Source organism: Alligator mississippiensis, chromosome 16 (assembly GCF_030867095.1).
Source record: "Alligator mississippiensis isolate rAllMis1 chromosome 16, rAllMis1, whole genome shotgun sequence".
Taxonomy (NCBI): domain Eukaryota; kingdom Metazoa; phylum Chordata; order Crocodylia; family Alligatoridae; genus Alligator; species Alligator mississippiensis.
Genome location: NC_081839.1, coordinates 2,169,093 through 2,194,511, shown reverse-complemented (window position 1 = coordinate 2,194,511; position 25,419 = coordinate 2,169,093). Strand labels below are relative to the sequence as shown.

The 25,419-nt window shown below is 54.4% G+C and overlaps 2 protein-coding genes across 3 annotated transcripts in view; both read left to right on the top strand.

Annotated features, from left to right (window-relative positions):
- GNG7 (G protein subunit gamma 7) overlaps positions 1 to 25,419 on the top strand; it is a 104,174-nt gene that overhangs the window by 37,819 nt on the left and 40,936 nt on the right. The gene's annotated exons all lie outside the window — the stretch shown is intronic.
- Positions 11,947 to 14,773, top strand: LOC132246593 (uncharacterized PE-PGRS family protein PE_PGRS10-like). The gene is made up of 2 exons (XM_059719913.1): positions 11,947 to 11,999; positions 12,589 to 14,773. The coding sequence occupies exons 1-2, from the start codon at positions 11,947 to 11,949 to the stop codon at positions 14,771 to 14,773; spliced, it is 2,238 nt and encodes a 745-aa protein (XP_059575896.1).

Here is a 25,419-nt window from a genome sequence, read left to right as displayed (position 1 = left end):
TGGATAATTGCCAGGGTAAGGGCACACCACGAGGGTTGCCCCACACCGTCAACAGTGCTTCCTGCAGCACCTGAGCTCCCTTTTTGACGCTCTCCCAAATGCTAGGATAGTTTGAACTGACCCGGCTTGTCATCTCGCACTGGATCGCGGCACTTGGCTGCCTGCCGGCCCGCCTCTATTCAACCCTTGCTTGTGACAGACGGCAGGTGTATCATCGTGTCCCCATACAGGCAGTGCAAATGCCCAGGTGTTTTCTTTCCCCTTTTTCAGGGGAGTTTACACAACCCTAATGCACTAGAGTTTTTTGCATTTACAAGTAGCCCAGGACACAGAGCTGCCCCCCGCATGCCTGGCAGAGCAAATGCAATTTTTAGGGGCTCTGTTCTCGGCAGCTGGTTTTCAGGAGGTGTCTGCAGCTCGTCTTCAAGGCGCGGAGCATTTCTCCACTCTGTGCTGCATGCATCGTTGGAGAAACGCCTACTAAAAAAACCCGTTGTTGGAAAGCTGCTGAATCCAAACGCTGGGGAGGGAAAAAAACCCAGCCCAGTAACAACATGAGGAGAAATCGCATCATCCAAGAAACTTCCTTATAAAGGCAACTTGGCAAGGCCACGGAGCCCTGCCAGAGCAGGAGTGGTCTGACTGCCAGTAATGTCTCTCCTTTTTCCTTTCTCCCGTTGCAATAAAGACTCCCCTTGTGCCAAATCCACACCCTCAGCGGCGAGGTTTGTGCAAGCTGTGTGGAGGGCTGCAGGGTGCACAGTCTGTCTCCAAACAGTTGTGGTGGCAACTCAACCCGGGGGTGGGGGGGATTTTGCAAGAACCGTTTCTTTTGAGGGTGTGTGTCACCTGCCATGCAGCCGTTCTCGGCACTGTCTCAGAGAGCCTTTGAGGCAGCCCTCAGACCAACGCTTTGGAAAGAGCAGCGCTTCCCGATGCCTCTTGTCATCACAGTCGGAGGAAGACTGCGGAAGTGAAGGCTTGAAGCGCGCCCAGGAGCAAGCTGCTCTCCTGGACATCTCCTGTACTGCCAAAGGGAAACGGCAGGGGCACGATTCTTATTGTAGGGCAGCAGCTTGGGACCCAGGTGACTGCATCCCAAACTCTGCGATGGGCGTATCTCCTGTGCCACTTGGCCGTCAGCCCTTGAGTCCCATGTCGGAGCCAGCAGCTTCCCAGGGCACGCGGAGGCATTCCCTGCCCCTTGCCCTGCTGGCACCTTCGGTGGCTCCAGTTGGAAAGGAGGGCTTTGATAAAGAGCTTGATGCTCCCGTGTCAAAGCTGGGCATGGCTCAGGCCAGTTAATGGAGTACTTCATCCCCCGTCCCCACCACCGCCCCTCTGCAAACTAAAGTGCACTTCTGAATTTTGTTTGCAGTTGTGCATTGCAGAATGGCTCTCTCATGCTTCAGGCCTTTTGTGATCTTCTGCTTGCCGAGTCCCATCTTTATAGCCTGCATAAACTACCCAGCTCTGCTGTGTAGTGGCCTCGGGAGGGGAGTTTTCTCTTCCTGTGAAAAATTCAGTAGTCCCCATTGCTGGCTGGCTGCATGTGTAAGACGGGACTGGTTGCTGTGCCTGGCTGAGCAGCTCCCCAGTTTCCCCAACGTTAATTGGCTGCTTCAGCTCCAAGAAGCCTTGCTCAGTGCCCTGCTCCCTCTGATATCCTCAGACTTCAAACATCCCTGCACTGCTAAGAGGACGAGGAACAAACCTGTTCCTCGCTCTTGATACTGAAGCTTTAAGTCACCTTTGAATGTTCAGGATCTGGGCACTGGCTACATCAACAACCTCCTACACGAGCTTTTCCCTGATGACTATCTGCACTCTAAAAGTTAATGAGATCCTATCACGGTTTCATGTCTGTAGGTGTTTACTGTGGTGAAGCCTCCACTCTTTATCGCCTTGATCTCCCTCACTCAACACCGGCTCTGATTTCAAAAGCGACTAGTCATTTTTGGGGAAGCTATCTTGGCAGATTCTTAGGTGACTTCAGGACCTGCCGGGCATCTGCTCTGAACACGCGGGGTTTTAGGGTTCTTGGCAGTGGAGTGATGCTAACACTGATGACGATTGTCTTTTGCAAGGTAACAGGCAGATGCCTCGAGTCCCGGCCAGCGGGAAGTGGATGCACCTTCGCTAGTAGATTTCCATTGTGTGACAGTGACAAAGTGCTCTGGATTCTGGTGGCCCACACCCTGGAGCCAAGTGTGGAAATTACCACTAACAAAACAATGTGGTTTTAACAGCCATGCAAAAAGCTCCTCCTGTTTTGTGTAAAGCCACCTCCAGCTCTGCAGCAGGCCGTGCTGCGGGTGCGGGCGGGAGGGGGCACTATGCAACTGCAATTTGCAGAAGATAGATGTGGATAAGGGGTAAGTAAGTGTGCGAGCACTGGTGTAACACCATCAGCTTCTCCATCAAGCAGGCGCGGTTTTTGCCCCAGATCATTTTCTGTTCTGGGTTTTCAAAGTCCTTTGTCTTGCATCGACCTAACATGAGGAAAGTGAGGCCAAGGGGAAATGATCTCCAAGATCATCCAGGAGAGCCAGGCTTCGAGCCAGGTTACCTGACTCCCAGGTTTGTGGTTTGACCTCAAAAACCAGTCCGTCTTCCCCTTGAAGTGTCACCAGCTGGCAGAGAGAGTTGGTTCTTAACCATTTCACTGTGGAATTAAGAGGAACTAATTGTCCCTGGAGTCGGGCATTAAAAGAAACCTTTTCCATGCAGCTTTTTGCAAAAGACGGAGGGAAAGAGATTGGCTTATAAATAAGGCTTGACCAAATTGGGTCTCGAACTCTGAGTCTGAGAGCGACTGACATTTAAATCCAGGCCATTGCAAGAGAACTGGTGCATGGTCTTCAGGCACCTCTGAATCCATTAGCCTTTGTGCAAGGTGGAATAGCTGGTTGCTATTGCTTGCAAAATTTTGGAGGTCCTGAGTTCTCGGGATGCCGGTGTTTGTAGTGTCCAGCAGCCTTGCCGAAACGCATGCTGTGCCGAGGTACCTCAAGTGTCCTGTGCTCGCGTGCGCTTTGCTTTTCAGATGAAATGGTTTGACGTCATACGTAGCAGTACACATCCCTCCTTGACGCAGGAGTGAATCCTCTTCTGTTTGCTTTACGGGTTCATGTAGATGCATTTTTATGTCCTCTGCCTCCGGCAGTCTTCCAGGCGACTCATGCCGAATTGCTTCACACCTGCATTGGCCTGTCTGCGTACCTGTGTCCTCCGCTGCTCTGGGGTCACCTTGACTGGGTGTCGTTTCTCAACAGTGACTCTTGGCAGACTGCCGGAGCAGCCCTTCGACGGGATCCAGTAGTGAGCACTCGTGTTAGAGCAGCCAGGCCCCCACTCTCCTCCACTCTTCAGCTTGTTCGTGGATCTCTGCAGAAACCTGGGGCTGGATTTGCCCTCTTTGGAGAGCTGCGGGTAGGCTCCCATCCAGCACGCAGACGCCTGCAAGATGCTGTCGGAGTAAGCGGGGCAGCGCCCTGTGAAATACGAGCGCTGAGCCCCTGCCTGACTTCCCGTGGCCTCTACCAAAGCCTTGTTTCTCCTTAAGTTTACTGCCTCCAACCTAAGGACAACGCGTAGGGCACAATTACCACCCTGCTGACTGCTGCCCTCACCACCTCAAAGCAGTACAGGCAGCCGGTGACTCAACCAGCCCGGCCTTTTGTTACAGATGCTAGTCATTTGGAAACCCTCTTGGATCTCCAAGGGAAGCCCGCAGCAGATGGGAAGGGGATTCCAAAGTGTGGGGAAAACACACTGTCATTTTTGGCCCGGAGACCAGAAATTAGAAATTAAATTGCTACAGCCCATGGAGGTGAGAGCAGGGGGAGATGTCTGCACCCAAGGAGGCTGACAGATCACCTGCGTTGCCCCTAGTTTTGTCGCTTTCTGATCTTGTCAGTAAATACTAAGAGGCTGCATTTAGAAGCAGCCGCCATAGAGGAAAGCTGTTCTAGATCCATTCTCCGCAGCACTCGCTTTCATCCTTCTCCGCCTTCCTTGGCTGTTTTGTTGCAACAGCAACGGGCTGTCGAGCCAAATCCGTGTACCCGCGCACACACAATGTAATGGCTGTCATGATGACAGCCCTCCACGATGCCTCCCTTTCCCAAATGCCTGAAGTTTTCAGTAATACGGCATGATGGTAATCAAAGCACAGAGCTGAGTGGCGGGACATCTGCCCCAAATTCTGAGCAGTTGGTTTGACCAAAGGCAGGGCTGGAGGGAATGCAGCAATGAACCCAGAATTGCTCTGAGCTGACATAACAATGTGGTGTGAATGCGCTGCGATTAGCTGCAGTTAATTGCTGCAATTACAGCAGACAGGCTAATGTGATGCAAGTCCCATGTATATGCAGCCTGCACCTCTGCATGTGAAGATCCATCCCCTGCCTTCACCCACAGGTAGGACTGTTTGGGCAGGTTTTTGCATGGTAAAGTTTCTGATGGGATTTTTGCTGTCTGTACCATCCCAGAAGCAAGGGTAGCCTTCGGCCTGCTCGCTGCATACTGCACATGTTGGCTGTTGCACTGTTCAGATTAGTTTGCACCTCTTTGTTTTTCCCCAGCCTTGGAAGACCCTCCTTTCCTACAGCAAGGTGCCAAGTTTGACAGCTCTGCCTTCACCAAGTCCATTTTCCCAGCCCGTTGCCATCTGAACTCTGCAGCTGGAAGATGCATCATTGGGGAAGTTTTGCACCCAACAAAATCAACAAAGGTTAAACCTTTGCTTTCAAAACTGTTCCCAAGCTAGGGTGTACCCAGTGGCCATGCCTTTCAGATACTGGCTGTATCTTTATCAGGAGGCATTTTACAGGGCCTTTTCTACCTCCCGCCTGAAAATCTCCCAGGCCTGTGCTTAAACCACTGAGGCCCCAGTGACTGACAGTGATGGGAGGCCTAGTTTGGCCAACCATCAGCATTTTGAGCCCGTGTTTGTCAGACTTCTTGGGAGCAATATTTAATAACGCAGAGGTTCGAGACCACTGCGGTATAACAGCGAGCACCTTAAAAAGGTCAGCCCGCTTGCCGAGATGTGGCTAAAGCAAGCACCTATGGAAATGATGATGCAGACCGCTCTATTCGGGGAACTTCTGAAGGGCCACCTCGTGTCTCCAGAGCCGTAAAGCTTTCTTTTAACTGGAAATGATGGTCTTTGCTACCCTGTGGCCATTGTGGCTGGGAATGTGATTGAGCCACATCAGCATCGCAGTTGCTGGCAACACCTGATCATAAGCCATGCGTGGTGAGGGCTGGGAGACCATGGCCCTCCTTGGCTCCAGTTGTGCAAGCTGTTGCTCGCCACCTCCGCTGGTGGTGAACTGGATATCTTCTGTAACGCTCAGCTCGTGGATTGAAGATGATGTTAGAGCGAGCTTCTCCTTCCAGTTCCTCTCCAAGGTGTGTTATAGCTGCCTGGAGCGGGCATACTCGGGAGAAAGGATCGCTTGAAGCAAACCCTTTCTGTGTGCTGGACTGGTCAAGCTGCCTCATTTGGCAAGGAGGGAAGCAAACATCTCAAGGAAGAGGAGCTCAACGTCAGTCATTTTGCACAAGTCTGATTAACTGTGCCAGTGCTGGAGTGTGTGGGCCTAGCGCACAGCTGTCCAGCTGTCTCAACTTCCAGTTGCAGGGGATCTTCCAGGAGGCCATGGCAAGAAGTTTCCAATCTCCCGTCGTCTAGCCTGCTTGCACCTGGAAGATAGGCCCTGCGATTACGGTATCTCCACAGCTCCACGCCTAATGGCCACGGATGTATCCCGGGTAGCTTTGCCTCGCGCTCCGTCCTTTTTATAAAGGATGCGACCGATGCACGCTTCTGCCAGGTGTGCTCGCTCCTGCTTCGAACATTGTGAAACAAAATCGATCGGATTTTCTAGGGACCCTCCAGGGACTGGATATTTGGTCAAAGGGACAGCCCTTCCTCCTAGCCGCAGGGCCCCTGAGCTGGTGTGGCAGCTCTCTGAGCAGCATATCTGGAACGAGTCCGTAAGCCTGTGGTCTCGGCTCTGTGACCTGCCCCTTAATAGAGGCAGATCTAATCCACCCCCGGCCTGCTGTGGGCTGGGGAAGGAGAGGGTCAGGCTGACTTGCTGAGCCGGTACCGTGCAAGATCTTCGCATGCTACCGCAGAATTAAGTCCAGCTGTTCCCCTCCTTCCCTCCCCCTCTATAACCACCTCTGAAGAATGAACAAACTTAGGTTTTTTTTTCTTTCCGACCCACATGTAAGCTCCCGTGGCGGATCCCTCGGGAGTTTTCTATGCTTTCGTGACACTGTTAAGACTCAGTCCGTGGTGCTGGTGCTGCGTGTCTTCATTCTGGCTCACACCTTCTCTATCAAATCGGCAATGGCAGAAGCACACCCACTGCTAGGCCTCTCCTAAGCACGGCGCCCTTTTGGGTGTCCGGCAATGTCTGCAAAACTGGCCTGCTCCTCGCTCAGCTTCGCTGTCGGGTTTTCCAAAGCGGAGCTAATTTTAGCCTGTTTGAACTTCAATCCATCTCTCTTTGGTTTTAGCGCAGGGTCCAATGCTAATAGTTGGTTTCTTTTCAGGTATTCCCAGTGTCCCTCCACCCTCCCCTGACCCGCGGGGCTCCAAAGAAACATGTTTACCAGGTAGTCTCTGCTTGGAGGTCGTGCCAGTAGCTTCTCGTGAGCGCTCCTATAAAGGCCGAGCAACGCCCTCCCGGAGGCTGCTGCCAACACCAGTGTCCCGCCGGCACTGCCTCCTCTCACCGCCTTTCCAAACCAACAAGTTCCCGACGTGCGTGCACAGTGCAGCACGGGTCATGAGAGCCCTCGTCCCTCCCTCCCTTTGATTCCCTCCTTTTCAGGCTGGGGTTGGATTGCAAAGGCTCGCTGCGGGGCTTCGGTTCCTCGGTGTCTGCTGCTCCCTTGCATGTTCCTCCTCTCCAACGCATGTCCCAGCCTGGCATCACCCGCCTTTGGGTGTCCCATTGCTCTGCGGACGTGTTGTCTTGAAACGCCTCTATTGGCCAAAGGTGTCGAGGGCAGAGCTTCGTGCGCAGCAGGCACACTCACCCATTTCGCTGCATCCGTTTCATGCTGCACGGCTCAGATTCCAGCGTACAAAACCGCCTGCAACGTCCTCCTCGGACGACTAGAAAACCTGAGCGTGGCTCGTAGCACCGAGCATCTCTGATCTGCGAAGACTTGCCGAAAAGCAAGCCTATTGAATTTCCCTCTTTGTCCGTGGCTTAAATAAATATGCCACAAAGCTCCGCTTGTTAGAGGGCTTCTCCCTGCCCAGACGCCTCCGTCTTGCAGTGGCCCTGTCTCCCATCGCTCTCCTTTGGTTGCCCCGTGTAACCTCGAATTCCTTCGCTGTCCTTCCAGCAACACTACAGTTATTTTCTACCCTGGCTGATTTTTTATTTTTTTCCCCCCCTCCCCTCGTTCTGAATTGCCGAGGGGTCTTTGTGGCGGGAAAACCCTGGGTTTTTTGAAGCCGCCCAAGCCTGTTCCTGTCGGTGGTAACGCTGGGAACTGCAGGCACGAAAGGCACAATGGCAAACAGAAATGCTATTTATGTGGTTCCAAGCAGAGCAAAAAAGAAAGAGGAGAAAAGAAAGGAAAAGTTCAGCTCGGGCCTGGTGCCGAAGCGCAGCTCGGAGCCAAGCCTGTGTGTGCTGGCTGGCTCCTGAGCTCAGCAGGGTACCGACAAGCTAGCTGGCGGGTAGGTTAGTTTGAAGGGGTGCCAAGGAGGGCCTGAGAAATGGTTTTGCCTGTGAACTCGTGGTTTTTGCAGCCTCGAAGATCGGGGGAGAGAAGCATGGGGGCATCCAGGTAACGGGTCGTTTATCCGGTGCCAGACTGTGCTCGCGGGCCCCCCCAGGAGCACTTCACACCCGCCTCGGGGTATGTGATGAGCAAACTGCTTAGTTCAACAAAGGCAGATGCTCAATAGATTTCTTTTCCCCCTTTCACACCTTGTAACTTCTGTTTTAAGCCTTTTCATGCTCTTCCAGGTGGCAGGTCCCCAAGTTAACCTCATCTGCAGCAGTTCCCCCTCTCTCCCCCCCTCGGGCTGGGAAAGGCAGAGCCGATGCGTGCCTTCTCACTGCACAAAGGACTCTGAAGGCAGCTTTCCAGGAACCCAGACGGAGCTGGCTGTTTTCTGTATACTGTCCAAATATTGTCCTCACGTCTGCAAAGAAATCTGCAGAGCCCATCTGAGAGGAAACGGGTCTTGCCTTCACCAGTCTCCGGGCCTTCTCTGCGCAAGGCCGGCGTAGCGGGTGGAGTTGGGCAGCTGCCCGGCCCCAGTCCGGACACTTAGAGGTGTATTCAAACTAGCGCCTTCCCCGTCAGGCAGGGGCCGGTGGGAAGGTGGCTCAGGCTTGGCCATTGATTAGGAGTGGTGAGAGGTGGCTAATGACACCGAACACCTCGTTTGTTTGTTTCTGGTAATGAGTTTCCCACGTTGTTGGCAGGGCCATAAATTTAGCAGGGAGGGGCTTAATTTTCCATTATCATAGTTGTTTGGTGAGGGATTTAGTCCCCTGCCAGGTCCACAAGGGTAAATATGCATTGCTCCTGGGCTACCACCATCCCCTGTCCCGTGTATTGGACCTCCCAGTTGCCCGAAGAAGGGTGTTTGTGCCTGAAAACTTGCAAAGAACAATGTTTCCAAGTATTTAGTTGGTCTAATAAAAGAGATCACATCTACCCAATGAACCTCGTCTGCATTGGACCTCCCAGTTTAGCCATTGGGCCCGCCTGCAGCTGCAAGTAATAGGTTTACAATTAGCTTGCTCTCGGGTCCCCGAGCCGTGCGGTTCTTCAGGATCCCAGCTGTGCACAGCCTCCAAGCAGCTTGTGATCCTCTGGGTTTACAACCCTTTCCTCTGGCCATGTGAACAAAACCTGTCCTGAGTCAGTCTGTCCCAGACTGCAAGCTTGCTCGCAAGCTTTGCAAAAGGAGGGCAGCCTGCCATGGGAGCTGAAAATCCACGCAGCTCCCAAGGAGACAGCAGTCTTTTCAGCAAGCTGGCCTGGTTGCTTGAATGCGGCTGTAAGCTCTCAGGTATTGTAGCGTGCAACATAATCTCTCAGGGCGGTCTGGCTGCCAAACTAACTGAATCCAACCCACACGCACACGGAGGGAGCGCGGACATAAGTCAGGGGCCATGTTCCAGGCCCCAGAGGGAGCATCCAGGTTGTCCCCGGTGTATTCCCCTCAAATTCGGAGCCTACGTGCCCTTTCCCAGCACGCTTGGAGCCCCAGCATATGATCCAGCCGTAGTCTCACTGGGAACCGTTTTGTTTCCCTGCACGGGTAGTTTGCAAAGGGCAATTCTACATTGCCTCCGTCCCATGCCAGGGAGCAGCGCAGGAGGCACGTCCTGTGGACACTGCTGGGTGGGAAATCTCCACCTTGGAGAGGGCTCATTTGTACCGTTGTGGGGGGAACTCCAGGGTGGCCAGGCCACGCAGCAAGCATTTTAGTCCTGCAGAATTAGTGCTCACGCTCAGCCCATTTTATTCCACTGGGACTTTGGGTTTGGGAAGGAGTGAGCGCAGCTTTCTCTGCCTCATTGCACCCTGGCGTGGGACTGAGACAGCACAGACGTGGCCAAAGAGCCCATCACGGTATCCACTGTCAGTGCCAAGTAGCTGTCACCTGGGCAGGAAAATGGAATGAAGCCATAATTCGGGTTTTACCTTCTTGGCTAGCGTAATCCAAGCTGCACAGCGCATATTTTTTTTATTGTTATTTCAAGGGCACCGGAAGACTTGGCTATTCCAGGGCTTGAAGTGGGGGTTGCTGGAATTAACCACGCAGGGCGATGATGGCTGGGCTGCGTGTAAGTTTTTCTTTGCACTGGAAATGCGGCCGCTGGGTTAAATCTGCACCTATAGGAACGCTAACAGAGTTGCCGCAGGGAAAAATGAGCAGCAGCTGGACACGTGGCCAGGTTTCACAACAAGCCTTTCAGTCCTGCAGGATCAGTGCTCGTGCTTAGCCCTTTTCATCCCACCAGGACGGTGATGGGGCCAAATCGGCCGACAAGGCCCTGACCTGCAGTGGCTAACGGCGGCGGAGGCAGTCTGCCAGGCGTGTTGAGCATCATGCTGCTAGTCCTAGATGACAAAGCCATGTCAAATTGTCACTCGGTGCTTTGGAATATGTTTCGTGTAGTTGGTTCGGGCTGATCTTGGAAGAGCAGCACGTAGTTGTGCTGCAGGCATGCATCAGGAACCACTCTGTCTAGGAACAAGCCTTGCCCGTCCTCCTCCTGAGACGACAATTGCACAGTCCCCTGCTGATGGCAGGATGCAACCTTGATGTTGGGTGAGCAGCGCTCACGGTGTGGCCCTGTCAGATTGCAGTGAAGCTGCAAATTCTGCTCAATGCACGTAATCGGCAATTGCAGATGGGAGAAGAAGAAGATGGGGGGAAGAACTGGATTTCATGAAGCCAGTCTTAACCAAAGGGGCTAAAATCAATCCAAGCCTTCAGAGATTTAGATCTGGGTGCAGTCTTGCAGTATGGTTTATGACTTTTTCTAGAAGGCAGCATTGGCTGCCCCTTGGGGTGGAAGTTGGGTTCTGGTCATCCTGGGCAAGGGAGAAGTTGCTGCCTGGCAGGACAGTTGTGGGGCCAAGGGAAGGGGAGGAGAATGGCGGTTCCTCCAAAGGAAGCTGGAAGTGTTTGCAGATCTCTGAACCCTTTGCAGAAGAGACCTGTCAGGGGAGAATCCATTCGGGCTTGCAGGCACATCTCCTAACCCAGTTAGCCTCCGTTCCCCTTCTTCAGAGAGGCCTGCCTCCCCAGGACTGCTTTCCCTTCCCCTGGCTTCAAGCCCCCCGCCCCGTGCAGCTCTGCAGTCAGCTGGAGGGACCCGCTATTTAGCAAGGCAAGGCATTCGCTTCTGTGTGCCACCCGGCGTTCCCATCCTTCCGCGGGACAGGAAGCAGGGCTGAAACCGAGAATCGGATTCAGTTCCTGATCAGACACTCGATGCTTCCTGAAACATGACAGCCTCCGCGGATGCTTGTTCACTAAAGTGGTAGCTGCTTCTCCAACATCTGCTCTATCTTTAACCCCTTTTGCGGCTGTTCTCTCTGAGCAGCCGCACTGCTGTCCTGCTTTTCGGTGTGCCTGGATCTTATCGTTTAAGAAACAGGGTTGGCTTGGGAGAAAATGAATGGCCCTGGTGCTGTGCCCTCCTTACCGTTCTTCAGGGCACGGTGGGGACAGACTTTCCCTGGGGGGCTGGGCTGCCTAGCTGCACAGCACTTACGGTTGCGTGTTCTTGCATTTGACCGTGCACGCGACTTCTCATAAGAGCGTCTGGCTCAGACCAGAGGTGCATCTTGTCCGGTCTCCTGTGTCGCACAGCGGGTGCTGAAAGGGAGAGTGACCGGTGTAGGACCGGGGCTTTTTCTGCTGTTCCTCTCCCGCTTGCAGGGTTTAAGCACATCCTTGCAGGTTTGTCTGCTGTTCCTCTCCCGCTTGCAAGGTTTAAGCACGTCCTAGAGCAGCATTTAAGGTCTAGGACATTCTCATTCAGAGGCCGTGCCCCTCACTCCCATGCTCCATAGCTACTGATGCCCTTTTCCTCCAAGCCTGTGTCCGGTCCCTTTTTGAATCTGGTTAAACTCTCCACTTCCAGATCTGGTGGCCACGAGTTCCACACTTAAACTACACACTGGGTGAAAAAACTTCCTTGTGTTGGTTTTAAACTTGCTACCTACTAGTTTTATGTTGTGACCCCTAGTTCTTGAACTCAGCGTAACATCTCCAGCCTCTTATCCAGAGTTTCCCAACACTTCCCTTGCTGCTCTGCTTTCTTTCTAGGGCTTCTAGTTTCATCGCTCCTCAGAGGTAGCTGCATGTGAACGGTGACTGGGTTGTGTGCAGCTAACAGGCCCAGCAGCACTTGTGTCTGTGATTGCGGGATGCACCTGGCCTGCGCTGAACTCGTGCTGCAAAGGGTTCAGAGAGCAGGAAGGTAAATGTAGCACTTGCATTTCCAAGCCCTGGAGTTGAAAATTGCAGTGCAAAGCCTGGTGTAATTCCTTGAGTGAATGGTCTGTGCCTAGCACTGTTGTAGCGGTAGGCTGGATGGCCTGGGGCGAGAGCACTGCACTGTCCTCCAGGGCTGGTCGCAAGTGGCACCACTCTCTGCCAGCCACCCTCCTCTGCAGCTGACTCACATCATTAGTCTGTGCAGGCTTGAAACTCTCTGCAAAGGGGACCACGTGAGCTCCAGCTTTTGCTCAGCTGCGGGTAAAGAGGCACAGGAGGATGCTGTGGGGGGATGTACTGAAGGGTGACAATGGTGGGGCACAGCGTAGGAGGCAGGAGGGCAATGTCCTGGTCTTACTCAGCTCATACCCCTGGAGCTGTTGCCTGCAGATGGGTAGAGTCCCCTTCTGACTGTCTAGTTGGCTAATTGCATTCCCTCAATTGACTTTTGAGACAGTCGGATTGTGTTATGAGGCCTCCACCACAGCCTTGAATGGGAGCAGAGCACAGAACCTCTGCTGGGTTTCATCCTGGCCAGGGTTTGCTTTCTGATCGACTTCCTGTCTGGGCAGGGACAGCGGCGCTGGCAGCACGAAGGCAGAGCGTGTGCTGGGCAGGGATGGTGGCGCTGGCAGCACAAAGGCAGAGCGTGTGCTGGGCAGGGATGGTGGCGCTGGCAGGACGAAGGCAGAGCATGTGCTGGGCAGGAACGGCAGCGCTGGCAGGACGAAGGCAGAGCGTGTGCTGGGCAGGGACGGCGGCGCTGGCAGCACGAAGGCAGAGCGTGTGCTGGGCAGGGACGGCGACGCTGGCAGGACGAAGGCAGAGCGTGTGCTGGGCAGGGACGGCGGCGCTGGCAGGACGAAGGCAGAGCGTGTGCTGGGCAGGGACGGCGGCGCTGGCAGGACGAAGGCAGAGCGTGTGCTGGGCAGGGACGGCGGCGCTGGCAGCACGAAGGCAGAGCGTGTGCTAGGCAGGGACGGTGGCTCTGGCAGGACGAAGGCAGAGCGTGTGCTGGGCAGGGATGGCGGCGCTGGCAGCACGAAGGCAGAGCGTGTGCTGGGCAGGGACGGCTACACTGGCAGGACGAAGGCAGAGCGTGTGCTGGGCAGGGACGGCGACGCTGGCAGGACGAAGGCAGAGCGTGTGCTGGGCAGGGACGGCGGCGCTGGCAGGACGAAGGCAGAGCGTGTGCTGGGCAGGGACGGCGGCGCTGGCAGCACGAAGGCAGAGCGTGTGCTAGGCAGGGACGGTGGCTCTGGCAGCACGAAGGCAGAGCGTGTGCTGGGCAGGGATGGCGGCGCTGGCAGCACGAAGGCAGAGCGTGTGCTGGGCAGGGATGGCGACACTGGCAGGACGAAGGCAGAGCGTGTGCTGGGCAGGGACGGCTACACTGGCAGGACGAAGGCAGAGCGTGTGCTGGGCAGGGACGGCGACGCTGGCAGGACGAAGGCAGAGCGTGTGCTGGGCAGGGACGGCGACGCTGGCAGGACGAAGGCAGAGCGTGTGCTGGGCAGGGACGGCGGCGCTGGCAGCACGAAGGCAGAGCGTGTGCTGGGCAGGGACGGCGGCGCTGGCAGCACGAAGGCAGAGCGTGTGCTGGGCAGGGACGGCGGCGCTGGCAGCACGAAGGCAGAGCGTGTGCTGGGCAGGGACGGCGGCGCTGGCAGCACGAAGGCAGAGCGTGTGCTGGGCAGGGACGGCGGCGCTGGCAGCACGAAGGCAGAGCGTGTGTTAGGCAGGGACGGTGGCTCTGGCAGGACGAAGGCAGAGCGTGTGCTGGGCAGGGACGGCGACGCTGGCAGGACGAAGGCAGAGCGTGTGCTGGGCAGGGACGGCGGCGCTGGCAGCACAAAGGCAGAGCGTGTGCTAGGCAGGGACGGTGGCTCTGGCAGGACGAAGGCAGAGCGTGTGCTGGGCAGGGACGGCGGCGCTGGCAGCACGAAGGCAGAACGTGTGCTAGGCAGGGATGGTGGCTCTGGCAGGACGAAGGCAGAGCGTGTGCTGGGCAGGGATGGCGGCGCTGGCAGCACGAAGGCAGAGCGTGTGCTGGGCAGGGACGGCGACGCTGGCAGGACGAAGGCAGAGCGTGTGCTGGGCAGGGACGGCGGCGCTGGCAGCACGAAGGCAGAGCGTGTGCTGGGCAGGGACGGCGGCGCTGGCAGCACGAAGGCAGAGCGTGTGCTGGGCAGGGACGGCGGCGCTGGCAGCACGAAGGCAGAGCGTGTGCTGGGCAGGGACGGCGGCGCTGGCAGGACGAAGGCAGAGCGTGTGCTGGGCAGGGACGGCGGTGCTGGCAGCACGAAGGCAGAGCGTGTGCTGGGCAGGGACGGCGGTGCTGGCAGCACGAAGGCAGAGCGTGTGCTGGGCAGGGACGGCGACGCTGGCAGGACGAAGGCAGAGCGTGTGCTGGGCAGGGACGGCGGTGCTGGCAGCACGAAGGCAGAGCGTGTGCTGGGCAGGGACGGCGGTGCTGGCAGCACGAAGGCAGAGCGTGTGCTGGGCAGGGACGGCGGTGCTGGCAGCACGAAGGCAGAGCGTGTGCTGGGCAGGGATGGCGGCGCTGGCAGCACGAAGGCAGAGCGTGTGCTGGGCAGGGACGGCGGCGCTGGCAGCACGAAGGCAGAGAGTGTGCTAGGCAGGGACGGCGGCGCTGGCAGCACGAAGGCAGAGCGGTCTGAGCATGGCCTTCCAGACTCCCGGGGCTCATCTCCGTCTCCCACTGCTCTCGTCTGCCTTCCACGCACCTTGCTCTGACCTTCTCCTTGTTATGTTTTTACTCCTTTATTCCTTCAACTTCCTGTTTTTCCAATCTCCCGATTGCAAAACCCCTAATCGCAATGAATAAACACTTCACCTCTGCAAGGCCAGAAGCAGCCGGCATTTGCAAGGGAAGAATGAATTGTTTTTCTGCCATGATGCTATGCCTGGCAGAGCCAACCCGCCTGCCGGATCGCTTGGGCGTTTCGTGGATGGCATCGCCGTTCCATTCGCTGCGAGCATTCATGTACGAGCGTAGCACGGGCAGAGCTGGCTGACGGGAGAGGAGCTGCCTATTGTGTCCAGCCTCGCTACGCTACAGCCCCGCTGTCAGCATTGTGTGCCCACAAAGCGGGGCTTCCGCTCTGCCTCTGCTCAGAACAGTCTGAGCCGCAGCTGAAGCTTTTTGTATCGGGAATAGACAAGCTGTCCCTCCTTCCAAAACTGGGTCACGCTGCTTTTTGGATTCATCGGAGGTAATAAAATACACATGTCCACGCACAAAGAGCCAGAGCCATCCTTCAAAATAGCGCACGTGTTACAGGGGCTTGGTTTCTTCTCCAAACTTGCCAGCCCCAAAGTTTGTTACTTGCATTAATCACGCACAGTTTTGCTCCATAGAGTTGCTTCCTTCCATGTGCTGAAGTTGGGAGACTTTGAGCCTGGAATAGCCTCCCAAGCCAGTTCAATTAAGGTAAATGGGTATCAGATATTTCAAATGCAATTTGAAGATGGTCCACACCCAGGCTCTTCACATGACGTGCTGACTCTGTCTTTATAAGCAGAGACTTTGCTGCCACTTGTGTATAGATAAGCCCCGATTATAACATTCCAGCTGGAAACCCAGACTCTTACCCTTTATGCAATAACACTACTAGAAATGTGTTTTATAAGATGCAAATTAATGTGTTTTATAAGATGCAGAGTAATGTGTTTTATAAGATGCAAATCGATGCCTTTGGTCTGCAGGGCAAAGTCAACTTGGTAAGGGCTGGTTTGTAGGCCAGATTGCTCTTTCTGGGTCAAACCTGCCCAAGTGCAGGGGGCTGGACCCGACGATGTGTCAGGTCCCTTCCAGCCCCTGACATCTATGAAACTTGTGACGTGATAAAACTGGACGCAGACTTTTTGTGTGCGTCTGGTCTGCCTTGCTTAGTACTCTGCATTTCCTACCAGTTCCACCTTCACTAGCTCTGAAGCAGTGACTTCTGTTTCCCCTGGAAGATCATATATAGCATGTCATAGCGGCTATTTTCTTTTGGCAGGGGGATGACAGCAACTCCGTTTTCCTCTTTACGATATTTCTGTAGGCCGAGCTGACAAAGGTCGCCACTTAATGCCAGTGGCATTGCACAGTTTGCTTAGCCGATGACCTTTGTATTGGAGCCGGCGTGTGCTCGCACCCAGGCGTTCAGGAGTTAATCTGGAACAACTGGAAAGTGATGTTTATGCGAAGTTTAAAACCAGTGACATTTACCAGGCACTTACTGGAGGAGCCGACGGATGGGGATTTATTTTTTTCGCTGCCTCTTTGTTCTGCAGAGTTGCTAATATTCCCAAGTGGAGCGCGTGGCATCTGTGGTGCGCAGCCTCTGACTCATGTTCTCTTTGAGCGAGGATGACAAATGGAGAGTGAAGACAAACAGCTCCCCAGGTTCACCGAGCTCCGTGCAAGAGGGGCAAGGAGAGCAGTCAGCTTGGAGGGGACTTCCTTAGCCAGCTCGTAATAATCCCCTCAATGCAGAGAAATTGGTTTTTTTTCTTCTTCTTTTTTTAACTTGTGATCCAGCTAGTGCGGGGGCTGCTGATGGTGGCTGGGAGGGCAGTGGATCACCGTGGGCTGTGTAGCGTGGTGCATCAGGGGAAGGCCAGGATGAGATCTCTGTAACGTCTGTGTGTTCTGCACCAAGCACGTGAGCCCAAGGGATCTGCCTGGTCACACTGAGGTATCTTGCCCCCGGTTCCCAGCAGTGATCTGGTTTAAAAGTCAGACTAAAACTGGATCTAATGACAGTCCCTGCAGATCAGCTGGGTGGTTCATTTCAGAAGGAGCCTTGAGCTATCTAGCAAATAGATCCCAGCACAGCAGGGGGATCTTGTTTCATGGCCAATCATCTCGGCTGCAAGGCCACCCTCGGTCCCTGAAGTAGGCATGTGCACACAACAACGTGCTGTGTGGCATCCTCTTGGCTGGTTAAATACTTGCCTATAATACTTCTCTCTCACTCGCCTGTCCCGATGCATGGAAAACGTACGTTGTAAGCCACTCATTCAACTGTGGATATTTCGATTTAAAATTCTGTTACCCAGTTGCCTTTTCTCGCACTTTGTGCTGTGAGTGCTGGCAGCATCACACATCAGCCCTATCCCTAACAGCATCGCAGGAAAGGCCCAAGGCCAGTGCTTGCCGCCTGCTGGCCCACCTGACAGATGCAAAAATGTTCTGAAACCTCAGTTTGCAACCGATCCTCTCTGCAGCACATGCCAACCTCAACCTTTTTGTCCTGGCTTTGCTGGCTGTGCAAAAGTGGGGTTGATTTACCCATTTCACGAGGTACAATAGTGGCTTAACACTGTGGTACGGTGAAGGGGTCCGGAGTGTATAAATGCATCGGTCCCATTCCTCAGCCGATGCTGTCCTGAAAGCAGGTATGTGGGGCTGTGCAGGTTGGCATCAGCTGAGGATCTCTCCCGTTGAGATTTGAGGTCTCCAAACCAGACACTGCATGCCAATGCAGTTTTGCTTTGGGAGCAGAGTGGTAGTGTGCCATCCTCAGCATGGCAGCGCTGCCAGGTGCCACGCTGCTTCCGGCTACCTTCTGCATTTCAGTGGTAGGGAAGCAAAAAAGAAAAGGGTGGGGGTTTTTTGGAAATATAGGTTTTTTACTCCAGTTTGAGAGCTTGTCTTGCCAAGATATTAGTGGGTTTAAGTCCTAGCCCTGGGACTATCCATGAATAGGGTGTTATTTCCCATCCTCTCTGCCTGGAGACTCGTGCTGGTCGTGTGCTGTTGCAATGGCACAGGCAGACACGGTACTCTGGGTAGGTGTGGTATCTTTTATTAAACCAACTACATTATTGGAAAAATTGTTCTTTGCAAGCTTTCAGGCACAAACACCCTTCTTCAGGCATCGGGAGCGCCTGTTGATGTTTTGCGTGCTCTCCTGGGTAGAATAGAAGCCAAAATGCAAAATGCAGTGGCATCTCACTCGGCCCAGGTGCCAGATCAGTGGCTGAAACCAAACTTTTAGCAGACCCTCCCAGGCAGGCAAGGAGCTCAACTTGGGGACTGAGAAGATGACAGCTTGCTTTTGGCTGCCATGTGAACCCACCGCGCTTGAACCGTGTTTCAGTGGTAACTTGTGAAACCAGAAGGGCTGAAAAGAGAATGGGAGAATGGATGGGAAAGTTTCTGTATTAAATCACGTTCTGATTTGACAAGTCAGTATCTGATACCGCTGTGGCACGTGGGTGGGGACTGATCATCGTGTAGAGGGGTCTGCAGCGCAGTTCTGAGAAAGAGAGATCTTCACGGTGGGAGTTGCCCAGCGGGGATTACCCACAGCTACCCTTTTAGGAACAGGGAGCATGATATTAAGCCATTTGGTTTCGTTTTGAGGCTGTTGAATTTCACTCTGCCTTTCAGTATCTGCTAGTTTTCTTTTAAACCAGCTGGACTTCCTGTTCCATGAAGAGGCCTTTGCAGTCCAATAGTCGAGTGAGTAACGCAGTCCTTGGGGTCCTGAGCCGTAGTCTGACCACTCCGCTGCGAAGCTGGGAATGTGGCACCTGCCGGCGAGAGGGCCGGCATCTGTCTGCAAGCACGTGTGTGAGAAGGGAGTTAATATTTTTTGCCATTGGGCTAGATCCCTCGGCCCTCCCTCTCCGCCAGTCTGTAATCCTGCTGAATTGGTGTCTGTCTGGCCTGTGTCCTTAAGGGCTCCGAACACTGGAAAGCTCTGCAAACCTTGGGCTGCTTTCTGTGGACAATGCCTTTTGTTCTGGCACCAATTTTAGCAGTAGACAAGGCCACGCGGCTTTGCAGCAGGCTTAAGTTCGACCGGCTCAGCCTGTCGGCAGTCTGGGTGTAGCTTTGGCTAGCCTACGGGCTTGTCTGAGCCACCCTTCAGTTAACTTGACTTAGTGTTGCCCCTAACCTGATCCCCCTATATCCATATACGCTCCACGCAGGCACAGGGGTACTTTTAGCTCGAGTTGGCTGGCTTGGTAGGAGGTAGAGGGTAACATTCAGTTGGGTTGCGGCCACACAGCCAGGCGCTGTATGGACACAGGGTCACTCCAGTGGAAACAAATCCACGGGTGCCTTCCTACAATTCCTCTGTGGCCAAGAAGAACCAGCAGCTTCTTCCCCCAAACACCTTGGCTATCCTCCCAGGAGCCTTACTAACGCACGTGAGTGCCGATGGCGCCAGGGTGGACACATTTTGGCACTTGCAGTTTATGCCCAAGTCACCTTTCCTGCTCCCTTTGAAAAGGTAGCCACGTTTGCCCTCGTTTGACCTTTCTCTCTCGACTTGGACTCGCTGCCTGCGTTCTTGTTGGCTGAGAAGAGGTTGCCTTCCAGGACTCGGTGCACCTGGGTTTTGGCACATCAAGTAGAAATGGCCACGTGCCCACACCTGCTCACATAAAGGTGCACGGTGAGCTATCGCTGTATGTGGATCTGGCTTGGAGGTGATGGGGCAGGAGCCTGAGAAACAGGACGTGCAAGGTTAAGGATTTTTTTTTTTTTTTTTTTCCTTTCCATCTGTTTGCTCTGGATGTGCCCGTGGCCTCAAGTAACCGCGTGGCCTCAGTTTTACCCCTCTGTGCAAGAGAGATGATATCTCCTTCAGTGCTACTGCGCAGCTTGAGTAAAGCAGTTCAATTAGCCACTTTGCATTCCTGCAGCACCCTCCTCCCTTTGAGGATTTCACGAGTCCTATCAGATGTGTCTGTGCGCTGGAGTCTGCCACGATCTTTCTGAGGCTTATTTTTAACCATTACATGACGGGACTGTTTGAATCTAGAAAGAAATCTGTTCAACACAAAGTGAAAGCAGATGGAGTGCAGCACCTTCCCCAGTATTCACCAAGTGTGGCTTTGGTCTCTGCAGGCCGCACTGCGTGGCAGGGATTTCCTAACAGGACCTGTGGTTGTTTAAATGACCCATGTTGTCTAAAGGATGTCGAACCCACCAGGGTTGCAGCCATCAGTCCTGCTCCATTGGTGTTGCAGCTCAGCTTTTTGCCACAGTCATTTCTGTGCATGCTTTAATCCTACAAGCCTTGTGTCATTGGGAAACCCAGAGCCTCTGGCACCTGCCTTTCCGGGGACAGCAGTGTCCTCCCTGGAGCCCTTCGGTTTCTGCAGAAGCGCTGGTGCTGGCTTGTTCCAGCTGTGAACCCCGAGGGAAGCTGGTTGCCCAGTCCTGCCATGTCGCAGGTGGCACTTTCTGCCGTGGCGGTCTGTTAGCGTGAGCCTCAGTGTTAGGGGGCCGCAATCCCCGATCCCCTCTCTCCTGGATCTAAGCAGGCATGCCGGTCTAGTGCCACACAGCTCCTAAATTGCCACAACTCGAAGTCGGCATCAGATCTCGACTTTGGATTGCATGGGAGTAAGGAAGCAGGGAGTTGCTCCCAGCAGTTCGGTTGTGGGGTAAAGTATGCATCGCTCGATGGCATAAATGGGGTGTGGAGCGGGGTCATCCTCTTGGCCTTCACTGGAGCCTGCTGAGCAGGGAGAGGGGTGGCTGGGCCTGGCTCTGAGTTGGGAAGGTGGGGGTCATTGGTGTGGCTCCTTCAGCAAAGCCAGACTGGCTTCTCCTGTCCTCTTCTGCAACAGGGCTGGTTGTCCGGTCTTAGCCCATTTTTCTTTAAATAGAATTTTTTTTCCTACACTTGCACCTTCTGCAGGGCCTGAAGAAGTCCCCACGAAAAACCTGTCCTACCCTGCATTTTGCACTCAGGAGCTGATGTTTCTCAGTGGCGTTCATGCTCCGGAGAGCTCCAGCATCCTGTTAGGACAGGAGCACAAGATGAAACGGTGGCATTGTATTAAAATGCCCAGTTCCTAACCTGGTATGAAATAGGGCCAATTCCATGCGAAGGGGTGGCCTGTCCTGGGCACCAGCTGCCTCTGCAGACTCCATACAAGGCAGCCTGCCTTCTGCAACTAAGTGAAGCTCATTTTTACTAACAAAGCCTATTTAAGACTTTCCTTAGGATCTTCAGCCAGCCCCTAAATTTGAGACTCACCTTACTTGCTCACACACAGTGCTCACCTCCCCTCTGACTACTCAGTCGCTCATTCATGAGCTCCAGACTCCTACTCTGACATTTCAGAAAATGAGCCTTCTGCTTTATCATAGTAGTCAGGGCCTGTGCTGAGTGATGCTGATTCATTCGGTATAAAGGGAGTTTATCTTCCAGCCGTGTGCGCGCCCCCAGGGTTCAGCTATAGAATAATCACCAGCAAAAGAGCACCGAGCTGTTCATGTACTGCATGCAAGGCAATCGAGCAGGTTTCCAGGGTTTGGGAACTCAGCTGGCAAACTCTTGAGAGAGCAAGCGGCAGAGGTGCTGTCGCTGCACCCGGCATCCCGGGCATAGCGCTTGCTTCCCAGTCTCCCTGCCAAGCTCTCCTCACCCGTGACTCGTGCTCCTCCCCGCGGGTTGCTGCAGACCAGGCAGTCCTGCTCTTCCGCTTTCCCTGGGTGAGAGCTCTTCGGAGACTGAAGAGGCACAGGGCAGCAGGTTTTGGTTGCTTTAGCCCCATGAGATGCCACGCGCTTCTTCAGGGTGGCTCAGGCCTGTCCATCTCCCCGCCTCCTTGCTGTGGCCCTGTTCACCGCCCGGGCTTGCGGTGCTGCAGATGGACCGGGCTGGTGATGTTTCTGTGTGCGGAGGCTAGTATGATCATTAGTCACTTTTTCAAAATCTGTAAAGGTACGGTGCCAAGCAATGCCTACTGCTCACTGTGCCCACAGCACAGGGGAGCGTCTGCAACCAGCAGACTCGCTGCCAGTCATGGGGTTACGGGCAAGCAGGCTAGGAAATGCTGCAGACTGTATTCTGCAGAGGCCGTGCTTATGCTGGGACTGCCAGCCACTGCAGCCCTGGGCCATCCCTGTGGCAAAGATGCTGTAGGCGAACGATTTTGCAGCAGAACGGGGGTCCTCTGCACCTTGCAGCACTTGTCCTCCATCCTCCTGCCAGGAGTGCTGCAGAGAGGCCCAAGCTAGCTCGGCGTGCCCCAGCTCCAGAACTGGGGCTGTGCATCTATGTTCGTGTGGCACTGTGCCCGAAGAGGAGCTAATTAGCCCTGCCTTTCATCAGAACTAATTAACGTGTCCGCAATGCCACGCCAAGGCGTCTCTGCCGCATCCCATTCAGGAACTGGCACGCCCAGAGTAACCTAGTTCTGCACAGCGCTGTCAAGCTTGGCCGGCTTCCCTCCCGCTCCACGCCTCTGCCCCTGCAGCCCCCTGCACCGCAGGCAGTTGGTCCTGCCGGCAACCCAAGTCAGCTGCTTTCAGCACAGAGAAAAGTATAAATCACCTCTCCAGAAAACTGCTTTAAAAAGCAAAACAAGGAATAGCCTACTGAAGCAAACTTACTAGCCAGACTTCGGGATACTCCTACGCTGCCAGTGCACCGGGGCGTTTGCCACCCACCAATAACTCGGCTTCCCTCAAGATGCCCAGCACGGTCCACCCTTTCAAAACCCTCTGACTTATCCTTACTAATTCGAGGGCATGAAGAATAGTCAGCACAAGCATCAGTCAGTCGCTCCATCATCTCTGACCCTACAGTCAGTCAACCAGGATTTCACTAGCCATGCTGTTATTGGGCACTTCTCCACTATTTTCACGCTGGACAGCGTCCCTGTGCCTCAAACCTATACCCTTGGGGCCTTCGTAGTGACCACAGATGCTCTCGGGGACAAGTTCAAACCATGTCCCGTGTCCATTTACCATGCTACCTGGTGACCTCGAAGCTCTTCTCTCTGGCAACAACATTGCCTTAAGACGGCAGTGTGAAACAATATGCTAAAACCATGTACGCTACATAAATAGCGGGCGGCTCCAGCGTTTCTATCTGCCTGCAATGCTGAAACGCTACCAGGGTCAGAATAGACGTGTCTCGCTAGCGCAGTCCTATAAGGTTTCCTTCTTCTGCTGATGAATATGCATGGAGCAGCATTTAACCATTGCTCCACGTCGAGCACCGTGAGTCCAGGCCATGTGTCCACTAGTCTCCTTCCCCTCCTGACCTGCTCATTTTGCCTCGGTGATGCCCGTAGGGCTGCCCGGCATCAGCACAATTGCATTCTCCGTCAGGGAATTAGTTTTACCTCGTATAACTTTAACACTTCACGTTGAGCTGCTGCGCACGTAACGTCTGCAGAAGACTGAACTCCCTTGTGTGAGCACGCGGGAGGAGGGGGAGCAGTGCTTGCACTAAATATATTTGCTGTGTTTTCAGTCTCCGGTGACTAATCCACCCGGCTTTACATCCCAGGTTCTGCATCTCGTTTTACCTTTCCCGCAGGCTCGTTGTCTAGCAGCAGGAAATGCTATCTGGGGCATTCCCTTTACCAGCCCTTCCTTGGCTCCCCACACCTTGAACTGCAGCTACTCAAATCTGAAATCAGGTCTTAGCAAGAGGGCAGGAAAAGGAGGGGCTGGGACAGCTGTTGTCTCTTCTGACACTGCGGGCCCTGGTCTCTGCGGGTTGACTTCTGCTTTGCCCAGATGGACCAGCCGTGTCCGGGAGTTCCCGGCGTTGCACCGAAACCTAGCTAAAAGCTGCCCCTCTTATGGCCTTTCCCTCTTTCGGGAAAGAGTTTCATTCTTGCAGAACGATCAGAAACTGCAAGAAGCACAGGAAGAATCAAGACTCTTTCTTCTTAAATTTTTCCTCCCACCTCGGCCTGGTTTGTCACCACCCTCGAGCCTCTGGTTGTGCCCAGGGGCTTGGTCCTGGGGGGTGCCAGGTGCCCTTTCCCCAGAGTTGAAAGCACTGTGTCCCATACGACTGTGCGTTAGGCTGGGCTCTTTGATGCTGTATTGGGCGCTTCCCAGACTCCCAAAGTGCCCAAAGAGATGAGCACGGGGGGGCTTTTTCGAGCTTCCAAGGGGAAGGAGAGGCCTTCCAAAGGCATGCTATGGATTTAGAAGTGCAGCATCCATAGGACTTCCCCATTAACACACGTTTAATCTCCTCCCCAACTCTTTGCACCCCCAAACCATCCTCCACATCCCTTTTCCTCTTCTCTTAGTCCATCCATGATGTGCTGAACTCACGCCGTGCAGTTTGTGGTTTCATTGAACCTTGTGCTGCAAAAGGGAAGCACCCGCCTGTGGCGCCAGCGTGCCCAGGGCACAGCCGCCCCCAAGCACCGCAGCGGGCAGCACCACTCGCTCCTCCCAGCAGCTCAGCTGCCAAACGTAGGCAGCCCTCGCGCACGCTCGGGGTTGGGGCTGACGGTGATCCCGGAGCGGAGGCAGATGAAGGGGGCGGGCGGAGGAGGAGAGTGAGAGCAAGAGCCCGAAGGTTAAGGCCTGTTCTCCCAGGTGGTTTTCAGCAGCAAAAATGATTAATGTCACAGCCGCTGTCAGCCGCCCTAGCAAACCCGAGCAGAGTCCCCCCTTCTGCCGCAGGTGCAGGAGGTTGGGAGGTGGACTCATACAGGCGTTTTCCCACCATTGCCAGATCCCAGCAGAGGGGTTTATCGGTGGCTCTGCGCCCAGCGCCACAACTTGCTTTCACTTTTGGACTGAGGGCTTCTCAGAAAGCTGTTTCTTCTGCAGGCAGCTCTCCTCTGGGCGCTGAGCGGATGGAAAACAGTCACGTTCTCCCGCGCGCTTCCTAAGTCTTATTTTGTAATAAGAGTGGCTCTCAGGGGGTTGTTATTTAACATTTTGGTGGAGCAAAGACCCACCGAGCGTGCATCGACGAATCCCTCCCTTCTGCGATGAACAGCTGCTGGGGGTACACGCGCCCTTTGCTGTTGCATTTTAGAAGCCCCTTGTTAGACAGCCGTGCTTGCTGTTAAATCTGTTTCTGCGTAGACCAGCTGAAGAGACCGCTGATCCGTCGCGTTGTCTTTGTCGAGTTCTAGTTCAAGTCCTAGCACACGCATCCCGAGAATAAACTTTTCCCTAAGTTGGGGCCCTGCCCTGCGGCAGCTAGCCCAGCTCCTCTCTTCTCCGCCCGCTTCCAGTGTTCATAGTAATGCTTCGTATTTGGGGATCTTTCATTTCAACCCTTGGGAACAACCCGACAGCAAAAACCACTAGGCCGGCAGTGGAAGGGAGCTTGGGTCAGCGTCCTTGGCTTGGAGCAGCAAGTTTTTTTTATCCTAAGGCACAGTATGAAAACCACGTTTAATTGTCCATAAGCAAAATTCAGGCTCTCTCCAATCCGGGGAGTATTTTCAGCCCTGGTGGGCATTATTCACATGGTAGGCTCCTGCACCAATTCTGGCTTGCTCGTAGCGGAGGTGACGTGGTTTGGGAACAAAGCCGTTGGGTGGTGAATGCTCTGTGTTGCCTTGTGCGTAGGGGATCTGTCCCACGAGAGGAAGACGAAGGCTGTGGTCATCTGCGAATGCTCTCTGCAGCACTCCTCAAACTTTTG